This window comes from Ambystoma mexicanum, chromosome 2p, assembly GCF_040938575.1.
Source record: "Ambystoma mexicanum isolate Mex_15411 chromosome 2p, UKY_AmexF1_1, whole genome shotgun sequence".
Classification (NCBI taxonomy): domain Eukaryota; kingdom Metazoa; phylum Chordata; class Amphibia; order Caudata; family Ambystomatidae; genus Ambystoma; species Ambystoma mexicanum.
In genome coordinates, this window is record NC_090923.1 from 1,293,080,222 (window position 1) to 1,293,095,287 (window position 15,066).

The window sequence follows — 15,066 nt, forward strand, 5'->3', positions numbered from 1 at the left end:
CTGTGCCTGCTTACCGGATTGTTCTTCCATCAGCGCACTTACCTTCTTCGATCACCCACCTGAAATACTACTTCTAGGGGTTTTTTGTGCCTTCCGGCTTTTTTCCCCCTGTGAGGCGCTCTCGGTAGGATAACCCCCGTTGCCCCTATCTTAGTGGCACGGTGGCATCCTATCGAGGGCGTCCTTATCTTCACAAGAAAAAAGAGAAGCCACCACAACGTAAGGACGGAAAGATCAAGCATAAAAGAGGAAGGTGAGGAGATGGGAGAAGGGGGAGAATCTGCAATTTCATCCGAAGAAGAAGATATAACCGACATTAGTGACAGTGGCGTTCCTTCTGTTTTGCTGAGGTTCTTCCAATCCCTTTATACCGATACCTGGGTGAGTGTGAAGTTGAATTTGAAAGGGACTTAGGGAAGGCTGCAACAACACCTGAATTAAAGCAGGGTTGGATTTGAGCCTCCCTATTATCTAACCTATTTTTTGCAACCATACCTTTTGCACTGCAATATACATTTCTGCCAAAACCCATGGGGGTGAGAATGCAGTTGTTTTGGTATGCGCATATCCAGACATTCTTGGCAGGAGCCCAATAAAGCACCAGACATCAGTCCATACCTTAAAAAAGCAAAAATCAAAGGACATTAGTTGGAGAAAATGAATACTTTAATTTGATTACTGGGGTCTCTGTTCCTGAATATACTTATATAGGAATTTTGATTGACCACATGGGGATGCTTAAGGTTTTGACATCAGCACCTATGATTGATGGGTGTCAGGGAAAGGCATGTCTGTTGATAACATTTGGTGCCGAGGTTTGGTTGCATCTATAACAAGGGGGGGGGTGTCCTACCCTCAATAAATCGAAAAGGATGCAAACAGTGATTTTAGTGCAAACTAGTTTTTAGTCCCTTATGGGTGCCCATACAACTGGGGCAACCATTGTTGGAAACAACACGTTTGCTGCTGATAAATACATATCTTTTGCTCATATGAAAATTTCAGCTATTTATTATTAGTTGGCTGATGCTTTTTCTTTGGCAAAAGTATTTAAGTTTTGACATATACACAACAGTACATGGTGACCATTGTAGTGAACATACACAAGATTGTATTAGAAATCCAATGTAACATATTTACAGATGTCCTAAAGTTAAAACATCCACTTATACATAAACAAACAACTTATTCATGAGCGAAATGTCCCAAGTGGTTAGGTACATAAAACACAGAAAGGAAGTCAAAATAAAGGAGACATAGATTGTGAGTCTCCTATGCACGGCTAAAATCTGACCTCATATTTGGTTGCATGACTTCCGAAAGATGCTGGACATGGTCAAGACCCGATTGAAGAAGATCAACTTGGGGTTTAAGAAATGAGCCCTGGCTACATTGATCTGGAGTGGACTGGGCATTACATCTGTATGCTTTTTTAAAAATTAATCCAGAATGCTGAATTGTGTACAATAAGGAGTGTTCTAAGGGTGTTCCTTTGTGCTCTGCTAGATCCTCACTAGTATTGGTTCCTGGAGTCTTAAGGGCTAGAATAAAGTAATGCCTGATTTGAAAATGTTTATGCGCAAATATATAAATTATTGTGAAAAGAGGTATTTCATCTCAAAGAAACTGGTCCAGGAAACCCTGTTGTCAAGATCAGGTGGAACGAGATCTGGTTTATTTAAAACAAGTATAACTGTCACTGCGTATGTAACATGATGGAAAACAAGCACCACAGAGACTTATTGTAAATGTTTTGCAAGGCGTGAGTCGAGAAGATTTTATATTTGGCTTATTTCCATCCACTGACCGAGAGTGAATTAGAGGAGCGATGGTCAAGGGAGCCAGGTGCAAGCTACTTTATTATGCAATCAGAATCTGGAGACAATGGGCTACATTTATTCAGTATCTGTCGCTGGGTGCTGAAAGATTGTTAATATTATCTAAATGCTTTGACCAATGAGCTCCCCCGGTTTTACAGTCCAGGAAAGACCTGAACACCTTATTGTTCACGCAGTTCCTCAGCTAGCGCAATAAACCACGCAGCTCCCATCTACGCATAGCTCCTTTTGTCACTCAGGACCCCACTACGCCAACCTTGCCTGCATTACGTCCTCGCTCATTGAACTACATTGGTTGCTCTTTCAAGCATGCATCACCTTTAAGACCTCTTGCATCGTTTAGAAAGCCATTAGTTGACATGACCCCTCCTACCTTGCTGAAAAGGTGCCATCTCTGGTGGCCTATGCTCCACAAGGAGCCAGGACCTCTCCAACGTAGAGTGGTGTCGTCCATCTACACCCACAGGCTGATTGACCTGATACCTGTCGATATTAGACTCACACCTACCATCATGCAATTCAAAAAGGAGCTCAGGAGACTCTTCTTCAAGGAGGACCCTCTTCATGCACCATAGACACCCCTGATCCCATCTGCCAGCTGACCCCACCTCATCCCTAATTACTACTCCTCTTGCTTAATTTCATGTAACGCAACCCTGCTGTAAGCATTTCACCCAGCGCGTGACCTCAATTCTTATTAACCGATTTTTGTAGAGAACTCTACTGCTTCTTATATTTAGGTCCGTCCTCACTAAATACCTACAACCAAATAAAAGTAAAATTGTTAACTAATGTAAACATTAGCTTCTCTACTTCTCTGCACTCCATTGCTTCCTAGCTTTATAAAAGCTCTATATAAGATAGCTTACCAGTCCGCAACAGTAACCAGCGATACAGCAATGTGTCATTTAGTGAAGGCTCCATCTAACGGTATGGCAAAAAGCTCGTACAGATTTTGGAAAGAGGTAATTGAGAAATAGACAAGCGTTAAAAATACAGAAATGGTTCGCAATTAAGTAATTGTAATTTTGGTAATGGTATTGGATCATATTTTTATTGTGAAACGTATGGAGAACTTTGATAATAGGGCAGGTTTTATTACTAAGTTTATTTAGAAGTGTTTTTAACTTGTACAAATTCAAAACATGTATTTTAAATATGTTGATGTTTGTTTATTATGATTTGTCCAATTCTTATTTTGTTAATTCGGTATGCTTATATGGTTCTAATGAAACCAAAATAAACTACACTTAATAAATATATAAAAACGTAAAGGATGTCACCTGCACTCTTTTGAAGAAAGCTTGGAGACTGTCCACCGGCCCCCCAGAGTTTCCAGGATGGAAGACAAGAGAGGAATAACACAATTTTAAATTGGAGGAAAGTCTTTCTCGAAAGAGAGGTCATTGTGTTGACCGTTTAGTGGTCTTGATGAAACCTTCAGTAACTGGTTCAAATTCTGGGATGTTATCCAAAATTGTGGTTGCCCCCCTGCTGAGAAGGAACACAGTTCAAACAACCTGTTCTATGGAAGATTTCCCCCTCAGGAAGGTCTACCACCACGTTTTTGCTCACTGTACCTTTCACAGAGGAGAGCATTCTATTTGCACATCAGTCTGGTCCCACGTAGGGGTGAGCGTAATTTTGACTTGCAAAGTGAAAAGTGCCGAATTCGCACTGGAATCTGCTTCTGCACGTTCTGTGAATTTAGCATTACGGGTCCACCACCACTACAATTTCACCTGGTTTTGTGCGGTTTTGCACAGTGCCTAGTGTTACGTTCCCATGTTAGTTTCGTTTAGCGCGACACAAAACTTTTCACTGTTTTTTTTTTTGACCCGTGCTATGCTTGTGACACGCAAAACATTGTGCAGGTCTTTTTAGATCTGTACTAATTTCATGCAGAGGCACAAGAAACCTTGTGAGGGTCTTTTTCAATGGTGGTAGTTTCACACAGCGACACAAGAAACTTTGAGCAGGCTTATTTTAGATTCGTAGTAGTTACACATTGTGGCACATGAAACTTTTTTCAAACTGTGCTAGGTTTGCACAGCGGCATGAGAATCCTTGCACATCTTTACGTTCAATTTGTGGTAGGTTCATGCAGTGGCAAACAAAACTTTGTGGCGTTCTTTTCTCTTCGTGCTAGGATGCGCAGTAGCATGAGAAAGTTTGCATCTTTTTGTTCGATTTCTACTAGGTTTGCAGAGTGACACGAAAAAGATTGTGTCTCTCTTTTTGATTTGTGTTAGGTTCACGCAGTGGCACGAGCAACCTTGTGCCACTCATTTTGATTCGTGTTAGGTTCACGCAGCGGCAAGCGACACTTCATGCTGCTCTTTTTGATATTTGTTAAATCTTGCAGTGGCACGAGAAACTTTGTGCTGCTCTGCTCGATCCGTGTTAGGATTGTGCTGGCGGAATGGAATTTCACAATTTTGCCCAGCCCTAGTCCCACCCACCAGGGCTAGCCAATTCTCCTCTGAACAAGAGAACTAACAGCAAACCCAGACACATGTTTCAGCCTTGTTGGGCCTCCTCAGTGAATTGAAGCTGTGCCTCTCTAAGCACAGTGAACAAGGGGTCCACGTTTGGATTTACCCTGGGTGATTTAGGGTTAAACCCTAGCATGGGAGGTTCCCAACTCAGACAAGAAATGATTTGTGAGAAAAAGAAACGTTCTTCTAACTTACTTTCTTTGGGTAATCATATCAATTTTTTAATATCTCGTAATCATTTTTTTCTAATGTGATGAATTGCCATTTTGTATTAACAAATAGAATGATGAGGATAATTCCATCTCAAAAAGGAGTAATCTGCCAACCAGATTCCCCCTGGTCCCATTGACTCCATGCCAAAAGCATAGTGCACTCATGCCCTGTCGCATCAGTAGCCTGATCCGCCGCACCAGCTCTACTTTTGGCACGAAGCAGGTTCAAAGGTCATGAAATGCCCACTTGACAGCCTCAAAAGACAGCCAAGTGCCTGCGGCGCAGAGGCAGCATGTCAACTATGACCCCCTGTACCCAAAACTATGAAAATCATAGGTTGATCATGCTGGTGGCAAGGTAAACTCTAATAAAAAGCCATGCCTAGGTTTAGGCACTGAACTTATGATCACACCCCACACATTCCAAATGATATTGCACATGTGTCAGCTCACTTGAGTTAGCTCGATTTACTGGGATTTTCACGAAGCTGAAATGTTCCAGGGAGGAAAGAACAACAGCTATTTTACCAAAAATAACATTTCAGACTATCCCCTTGCTTCCCACACCCTTACCTACCTGTGGGCGGCACACCTCCTTGTGTGCCGCCGTCTCCAGTATCCCCCTGCGACGCTGGTTCCCTTCACTTGCATGTATGGGAACCGGCACCGCAGGAACCACGATTCCTTTTTTTTTGGTTCAACTTTATTGAGACAGGAGCAGGGAACAACCCTGCAACCCCTGCTCACATTACTATGAATAAGGGTGCGGGGGACACCCCTGCAACCCTTCTACACTGTAATGGTTTGTATGGCATATTTGTACGAATTTGTAGGCAATACAAGATTTTCGTACAACCTAAATTCGGTCAAATATGCCATATGCTTTTTTTCCTTCTGTCTTTTTGTGTGTTTCCGTCAGCTCCACTATGGAAGATGATGTGTATTCTGGCCACCCGAATGTAGCCCGGCAAATGGCAGGACAAGAACCCGGGGGCCGGGCCTCCTCTTTGATCTCTTTGTATGGGCAGGCAACACCCTCTACCCGAAACAGCAGTACACCAGGCAGCTGTCCTGTACCTGGGCATCAAGAGAGCACACCCATTCAAAGGAAGTAGCTTCACACCAGGGTGCTGCATCTCTGAAAGCCTTTGTTCTCAGTAAAACGGGAAGGGGGGTTATTATGATAGGCAGGAGCGCTCTAGTCAATGGGAGAAGGTTTCCACCATCTTGATTTTCACTGTCTCTCTCTCTCTTTTCTGTCCCCTCCACTCCCTCTGGAGAAGAGCACTTTGGGTGTGACATCAACAGGGCAAAGTCCACTGCGTTCCAGAGCAGGGATTCGACCACTAAGGAAGGCTAGCTTTAGTCTAATCACCTGAGGATTCTTGCATTTAAAGGAAGGCGTCTCCCACGCCTTCAGCTGATTCGCTCAGTTCCTTTTGGATACTTTAAGGCCGTAGATTTGTTCTGAAGATTTCACTGAACTTCCTTTGGGAGAGTTGTACTCTCCAAAGTCCTCAGCATAAGGTGAAGAAAGAGTCCTCCAAGACAGAAGGAAAATGGCACTGACCTCTGCTGTGGATCAGGATTGACCACTCTGCACCAAAATCTCCTGATTTAGGAGAGGAGACCCTGAACGGAAACCTTCATTCCTCAAGTTCCCCATGAGTGGGTTTCACAGCAACCAGAGGACCAGACCAGCCGAAGCCCCCAGTTCTTCACCGAACCGGTCACTCCATGTTCACTGAACCTGGAACAAGAGGGAAGTCACTGGTGCTGCATGCCGTGCTCCTCCACGACATCGAACATTGCTTGCACCTTCGACCAGCTCAACACTGCATTGTGCCCCAGAATAAGCTCATCACCTGTTAAGCCTGATGTGAATGCTCAACACCTGGATCCGAACCGAAATACTGGAGAGTCACATGCCAACTCTAACTGGGGGTTACAACCAAGGCTCGGACCAGCTAGCCATTGAACTGCCGTCTCTTTGATGGCACATCGACGCAGCCTAGATCACCACTTCAATGACCGTCGCCCTCCGACTCAAACCGCTGGAGCGTCACTCATTTACCACTAAAGCCCAACTCGGACTGGCCAAATGTGAAGCGTTCCTGAGACCGCCCTGACCTGCATGATTCAACAGCTGCCCCTCTACTGAACAGACCACCCACATTTGTGCCTACTCAACACCCGCTTGCTCAACTCCTGCTCTAACTGCGTCATCCCGCCAAGAAATCAATCCAGTTACCGTTGACTCTGAACTGACCCCGCAGTCCACTTGGACCAGATAAACTAAAGGTCACGATCGCTCTTATTCTCATCAAGATATACTTTTTATACTAGCCCATGAACTATGCTCAGAGTCGTACTTTCTCCAGTCTGTCGCATCTTATCTGTTCTTCCTTTGGGGGTCAGGGCTGGTTGTATAGTAATTTGTGTTTGTTCTATTTCAGATGGTGTGTTTGATTAAAGTATATATATTGTTCTATAGAACCTTGATTGGACATTCCCTTTATTTTGGGGCATGATACTGTGTTGTTTGGGTCACTACTGGTTCACCTTCCCACCCCTCTTGAGAGTATAGCCTTCCCTTGGCTTACGTTACACCAAAAGGCAAAGGCGGTATATCGCTTAACTGTCCCTGCTTTACCTTTATGATTGTGTCATGTTTTGGTTTTTAGCTGTGTGAGGGCTGAGTGGGCCATATTAATTCCTACTCATCGAGCAGGATCCAATTGGTCACATTACTACCTTAATTTTTCTGAGAAAATCTATTATTTATTACGTTTTATCTGTCTGAGACAAAGGTGCTGAAATAAGTGCATGAAATAAAATATTGAACTGGACTGTCAGGGAGCAGCTGACAATTTAAGTCACCAACTCATAGCAAATCCATTGATAAACACTAGCATTCTGGTGCAAATAAACCATTCTTTCAATGCATTTTTTCACTAGTGCAATTTTTGCCCTAGTTCTATCAGGCTTCCACGATAGCACAAGAGAAAGCAATGCCATGGGGCTAAAAATGTACTAAAAGAATGTGTATTTGCGCCTTGGACAATTGTTGCCCTTGTGCTAATATCGAACTGCATTTGCACCAGTGCAAAGTTTCTGTAATGAGGCCCTAGAAGGCCTTGCAATGCACATCTGTTGAAGGTTCTCAGCATAATGCCCATTTAGATTAGACCATGCAGGATTAGAAACTATACATTGGAAAAATGTCACTTTGCGGCGAGAAGATGATACTGAGGCACCCACCTGTAAGACCTCAATGTGTAGGCGACCCCCGTTTCCCAGCGCCACCTTTGAATTATACATATTTGCGGTTGTATGAACTTTTTTTAGGAACTTCTTGACATGAAAGATGAACTGAATCTCTTTTCTACTCACCGAGACTGTTTTCGAGCAATACTTTATGGTGTGCTCATTGCCTTTTTAGCCATCACTGTTTTATTTGTTATTAAATATATCAGGTGCTGTGTTGTTAGGGTTACCAGGATTATTTCCAGTTTTATATTCTGATACCGATTATTGTGTTCTCTAACAATACCCATAAGTAAATCAGATTCTAAATATTACAGTGCGTGGGCTTTGCTGACCCCAGTCTTTTCGCTTGTTTAGGGTCTCCCAGATATCGCCCTGGATTTTGAAGCGCTCCGACAAAGAATTTTGCAGAGCCCCGGAGGAAGCCGGACCCTGTTTCGGGTGACTGTGGAAAAGTGCCTGCCAGCACTAAACCAAGTGGAATGCGTGGAACTGTTCAGCCAGGTGCTTAGGATGTCTTCGGGGCGATATCTCCAACCAGATGTGATCAAAGGATTGCCACGAGATCTGCAAGAAGAGCCCTTCAGAAACCTGTAAGGCACTAAGACCCAAATATACTAATGTCCTCAGGCCTCAAGGGGCGGAAACATGTTGGCTTTTCAGGACAAGCCTCGTTAATATTCATGAGATAAATTTGCATACAATGATTCTAAATGTATGCAAAACATCTCATGAGTATTGATGAAGGCTATCCTGAAAACCCATCAGGATTCTGGCCCTCCAGGCCTGGAGTTGGACAAGCCTGTGCTATATAGTAGCAGATGTTTGAAAAGGTGCGTGGTTGTTTTCCTTTTTTGTGTGGAAAAGATCCTCTAATTGCCAGCTTCACCAATTAGTAAAGTTCTCTGATCAGCATCCACTAAGAGTTAGCCAGAGTCATGACTATAACCAGATAAGATTTTTGAATTAGCGACTGTGAATAATATGACTAAACAACATCAACGCTAAGTGAAGGTTAAAGGAAATGACACGCTTTGTGAAAATGATAGTGGTGACAATTTTAAAGATGATTTTAAATGTCTCACTATGTATACACACGAGAGGAAAAACACACAGAAAGCAGAAAAATAAAAAGATAACAATACAAAAACACATAGCTTTGGTTCCAATTAAAGAGACTTTAGAACAAATATTAAAGTCAGCATTAAGATCATAATAATCTAAAATGGCTTTGGGACAGCTAAAAGGAAAGATGCATCAAACTGAATGTTTACTTCTGTTCCCTTAAATTATTTGATGAGGTCCCCTTCTTGACTTTGGGGGGTGAAGGGTGGAGTAGTGGTCATGGTGGCCTGGTGCCACCACCCGCTAACCGATGCTGGGCCCAGCGTGGGGAGGGGGCAATTCCACCGGCTTTCACCAATGCACATTTGTCATGTGGCAGAGGCTTGTCATAATAAACAAAATCATGGTCCTTTCCTCTCTCCCCAAGTCATGCATTGACTCAAAGTTGTAATCCCACCACAAGACCATGGCCGACTGGCGAGAATGCCTAGTATGGAAGATCTAGGAGCATAGGGGCCAGAAACTGCCAAAAGCAGCGAGTGAAGAGCCAAGCCTAAGTGTGTGAGTCACTGTGTTCTATTTTCTGGTTCCAGTTAGTGAGCCGGTAAGGTGAGGCAAGATCATGTAGCTCCACTGCACCGCCATCTCGTTCATGTGCAAACTAGAAATCCAAGATGGCGGTGAGAGGATATAAAAGCGCTGACCGTGGATTGTGTAATGAGGAGGCAGGGCCAATGATCCAGCAATCCAGCACACCGTAATCAATCACTTTCCCAAAAATAAAAACCCACACACCTAAAATGAATTAAGCAAGGGAGGTCCACAGGGGAGGTGCAGACCCCTACATAAGGCCCTAGTGTTGCCAGAAGAGGGTAGGAATTTCGAGACAGTGGAGGTGTGTATGAGATGCTAAAGTGGAGAGAAGGAAGCTGGAAGGAGGAAGTCAAAGAAGAGGAGGGAACAAGAAGAGGAGGAGAGAGAACTAAACTGAAGGTTGTGAGGAAGAAATTAAGAAACATCCAGGCAAAAGAAGAGAGTGAGAAGGAGGAGGGGGACAACAAAGAGGGGGTGAACAACAAGAAGGATGATAATGAGGAAGTGGAGGAGAAAGACCAGGTGATAAAGAAGAACCAAATGGTGGGAAGGAGACAGCATGGAGTGAAGGGTGTTGGTAGAGGAGGAGAGGTGGAGGGCCACAACCCATGTGGGTCTAAAACCGATAGGGACGAGGAACATGAATGGTTCAAACTTGAGATAAAGGAAGTGAGGAGGAGAAGGGAAACAAGCACGTGGCAGATCATCAAGGTGTTTTAAAATCAAATGAGAGATAAGTATAGGGGTGATAAGAGGAGAGGAGAGGATGAGAAGACACCTTTAGATACAAGATCATCCCAGATCAACAAGGAGGCAGTGGAAGGTGGAGTGGTGGGGAACAGAGCACAGTCTCCCAAACAAGGGGAAGAGGTGCACTAGTGACCACAGCATTCTGAGGCCCAGGCCCTGGTGGAAACTCTGGGGCTTGGCCTGATGGCCCCCAGGCCTCCCTGTTGCCTAGGCCTAACATGCATGTGCACCTAAGCCCTGAGAGTCAGGAGCAAAGAGAAATGAGGACACATGATGAGAAGTAGAAGACACCAACTCAAAGAAACCTGAAAACAAGTAAAGAAGGGCAGAGTTACCTAAACCCCCAGAATGTGAGTGACTGACAATTGATAAATACCTCCAGGCCCAGACCCCAGACTGGGAGACTTTTAGTTGAAACTGGAACTTGTTTCTTTCATGGAGCCAAGAGACTCCTTGTTGGTATAGGTTTTGCATTACCCCAGAGATGTCAAAATACATAAGTAGCAAGCCTAAATACTCTGTGTGGTTCCAGAGGGCTAAGGAACATAGAGATATTAAGTGTTTTTTTTTTTTTAAGATTTGACCCTTGAAACTGGGAAAAAGGGGCTCTAGCAAGGACAGTTTCTCTAAGCAGGAGGACCTAACAACTGGCCAAGACCCAAAAACCACAACCCCTAAGAATTCCATGTAATGGCAGAAGGGAAGCCATAGTGTCTGCCAGAGTGGCTGCGGGTAGTTTCTGTACACTATTATAATACAATCTGATGGTCATCCAGAATATATACTTTTATAATAATTCGAATTAGTGTCTGTGTGTCATTGATCCCACTCGTCTTTGTGACAGTAATGACCCTTTGAGGAAAAATTGACATGAAGAAAATTAGTTATTGACATAAAACATTGCATAATGTAGCCATTACAGAAAAAACACTTTCTAACCCATTGAACTGCTCTTGTATTGAATGACGCAATTTGCCTTAACTGCGATTTAATAACATTTTGTCAAAGAAAGACACTCTCAGAGGTCTTTTACACTGGTTATAGTGGATACAAGAATCATTCTTCTCAGGTAGGAAAATGCTTTCCTCCAGTTCTGCCCACAATAATGGATAATGTTCTTGGTACATTCCTCTACACACAATAGTGACATAAATTAGTCCCCTGTTTTATTTTTTCAGTTCCTAGGCGATCACTTATCCACCTGCCCTTTGAAGAAGTTCTGTTGGTGCCACAGATGAATGAAACATGTAGGCGTTATGTTACAATTGCTGATGCAGACCTCTCACAATGAGGAATCTAGAAACAAGCAACCACGGGTTTGAAAAAACAGTATAATTGAACTACTATCTACTTCAAGCACTATAATGAACATGGACCTTAGGATAATTGGCTTCGCTTAACTAATCTTTTAGAGGCAGTTTTGTTATTTCTCTGACACCAAGGACTTTGTATTATTTGTGGTATATGTTACACCACCACCAGGGACTCATCCAAGCCCTCGTAACATTTAATCACCATTATGCACACACAAATACTAGCACCTCCTAACTTTCCCATACTTTGGTCCCTCCGAGGGCATTGAACCTACAGCGCTTACCATACCCATGGTAAAAGGCATTATACAAAGGATGAAATTAAATGAAATATTTATCCTTGTTTTATGTTGGTTTTTGTCTAAAAACTTAAACTAGCTTTTCAATATTTTTATACTGAATGTTGCATAAATAACTAGTATATATTTTATGTTTACACATTAAATATATGTTTTATGATCATTTTTGCAATCCTTTTTCAAAAGAAAAATATTCATAAAAAATTATCAGATATCCTAGACCTAATAAGGTAGGAAAAATGGAAAAGAGTTTTAGGTCTGTACCCTGAACTCAATGAAGATGACCGTAGTTATTCTTTATAAGGCCCCAGCATTTTCACCTTCATTCACAACTTCGAACTACTTTTAGGAGTCTCCGGGTTGAAAGCTCTTTTGTGGGGCCGCTCGTCTGCAATTAAACTGGCCTCGATTAAAAATCGATTGTAAAAAAAAGGGCTATGCCTCCCGTCCCCAACTCTAAATGTGACCTTCTGACTGTAACTTAACCAGCGCTCTGTATCGGACATAATTGCTGTCGCCCCTGTACGGCATTGGCTTTGTTTATGGTCTTTGCCTCATCTCGATAAATACAGAGAGTCAGTGGTTGATGTTTTGCCCCAGAGTGGTGCTCAGAATTTTAAACGGTAGTCCCATGTTTACTCTACATTGCAAGAGCTTGGCATTGTGGCAGAATCTGCAGCTAACAGTAGCAAGTTCTAAGCACCTACTGGACCGCAGGTTCCAACAGGCACTGAGGGTTAAGGCTTTGTCGGTATGTTCTATGTCCACTCTGGCATCTGACTATCTGTCCTCAAAATTGGACTTTCAGTTTGAGGAGTATCTGGATTTTTTAATGCCAAGAAATGTGCGTACCCGCCATGTAACATTTTGTTTGAGAACTCTGCCATTGCATGGCGGATGGTGGTGTGGCATAGCAGCTCCTCTGATGTGTGCCTTTTGTGTGATCTGAACAGAGAAAATCCAGCACATTTTCTTTTTTTACGTCCATTTTATAGCAATTTTAGGACTCATTTCCTTAAACCTTTGTTGTGATCAGCTACAACGCATAACCTTAGAGAGGCCCTAACTTTGTATAAATCATCTGCCAGCAGGTCTACGGTCTTCGCGGTGTCCGTATATATATATATATATATATATATATATATATATATATAGGGTATGGGCAGTGAGAACACAAAGGCCCTGCGATGCCTAGGGCATGATATAGTGACAGATTCTACCAATTACTTAGCCTGTGAACTGTAGTCCTACTGGCTAGTGCTATGCTATTCTGTGGCAACTAGTTTTGCAGCATGTCGATTGTTGAAGTCGCCTATTGGGTGAACGTCATAGTACTGTCATCTTTTGCTGTAACTATGTAACGGTTGTTGCTCAATATAACAGAGGTTGTTTTGGGGTATTTTGTAAATTGTATCAATTGTGCCCCTGTCTTGCTGCAATTAATTTGTTTGGCTTTTTTTATGGCGTTTTAACGTAGTGATACACTTAATTTCTTTTAGAGATGGAAGCTTGCCTATTTTTTAAAGTCTGTGTTTTAATTATGTTTTATATGCTAATCCTTGTTATAACTGCATTGTTTACATTAACCGATTGGCCAGGCGACATTTGCTGTTGTTGTATATTTGTATGTACACTTTTATGGCTGCGCTGAAATAAAGGGATAATTGATTGATTGATAAAAGTTAATTTGAATAAAATTGTTTTTCACAGACTAGGCTAGCATAAATATTTGATAACTAAGAATTCACAGAGAAAAGCTTTACGGTAAAACTGACATCTAAAGCCATCTAAGTACAAAGCCCTCCTGAGATCGCGTTACATGACCAGATGTTTTTTTAACAGCAGCTGTGGGCACAGTCACATAATCATTAAGACAGGTGGGAATAGTAACCAAGTTTCCTATAGTGAAATTATACTTAATTAACACATGAAATTCTAAATAACTTATCCAGCGAGTATGTTAGTAATTACAGCTACTTTGCAGGAAAGCAAACTCAAGTTAGTTGGCATCTGAGGTTAATTTGAGAACCTCAGGAGAGGGGCTACAATAGTCGCTGGATGAAATGTTGGATATACCTGGGATCTAAAAGACAATATATGTTCCTTAGCAGGGCTGTAATTATAGATTGATCAGTATTTCCCAACACACTTTACACTGATGAAAGACCGATGAAGTGGTTTACCTGGTTTGGGGTGCTCTTAAAGAAAATTTGCTAGAGGTTTTTGTAAACTCAAGCTCTTGTGTATAAGGCATGGTTCTCAAATGTACTCTAAGGCTGCACCCATTTGGAGCACTTTGGCTGTGTTCTTCCTATAGAGAAAAGTTACGTATGAGTGGAGTTTGCCCAGGAGTCTCACAACCCACCTCCTCGCAATCATGCAGAACTTCGGCACTTATTCACTCATGAAGACACAGTGGACTTTCACCATTAGGCCACTTTGCACACATCATTTTTCACAGCCACACAAAACCCACACAAAAACATGAAAAAGTTGTTGAAATACATTTAGATAGTGTGATGACAAAAATCCTCACAATGGTCAATCGACTAGTTACTGTGTAGGAAGTGATTGGCGCCTCCTGGTGCAACCTCAACACTTTAAGTGCTAGCCAGCTTTAATTTTTCAACACCTTAGTCCTTCTCTAGTAACAGCATAAGGATGAAACATCACAATCTTGTTAATTTGATCAATTACTACTGGATCGTAAAAACTAAAAGTCTTGTTTTCAATATCTGAGTCTGTCCCTGAGATCCGGGAAAGAAGTTGTGAGGTGGAAAGTAATAGAAACTGGACAAGGTCCCCAGCTTGGCATCGAGTGCTGTCAGCGCATGAATCTTAGGGGCTGGGGACACCCTGTATGCTCCAGGGTAACTGACACTGGGTGGGTAACCCTGTGACCCAGAAGTGCAGCCCCTCTGCTCAGCAGGGGACTGTTACATGAAAAGTACTAATCCCTCAATTCCCTGCTTTCAGGAAAAGACCACTAAATTACAGATTGAGACTCCTTGAAACTTGACCCCTTAGCCTTTGGATTAGACTGGAAACATACATCCCTCTACCTCTGAGACTTTGCCGGGTCCCTTTAAATGGGAAGAGCCTGCACATGGACACCAACACTCTGTTAGAGCAGCCCTGGTCTCTCCTGCGGGCTTGCATACACCATGCAGGCTCCCCAGGCCTGCTTATGCATCCACAAATTCACAGTCCAAAGCAACAAGGAGGTTCTG

The 15,066-nt window shown here is 42.7% G+C and overlaps 1 protein-coding gene across 1 annotated transcript in view; it reads left to right on the top strand.

Annotated features, from left to right (window-relative positions):
* The first annotated feature begins 261 nt into the window (after positions 1-261).
* Positions 262-15,066, top strand: part of LOC138567884 (otoancorin-like) — a 701,441-nt gene continuing 686,636 nt past the window's right edge. Inside the window, exons 1-2 of the mRNA XM_069646381.1 lie at positions 262-381; positions 8,173-8,408. Coding sequence (XP_069502482.1) covers positions 262-381; positions 8,173-8,408 — 356 coding nt within the window. The remainder of the gene's footprint in view (positions 382-8,172; positions 8,409-15,066) is intronic.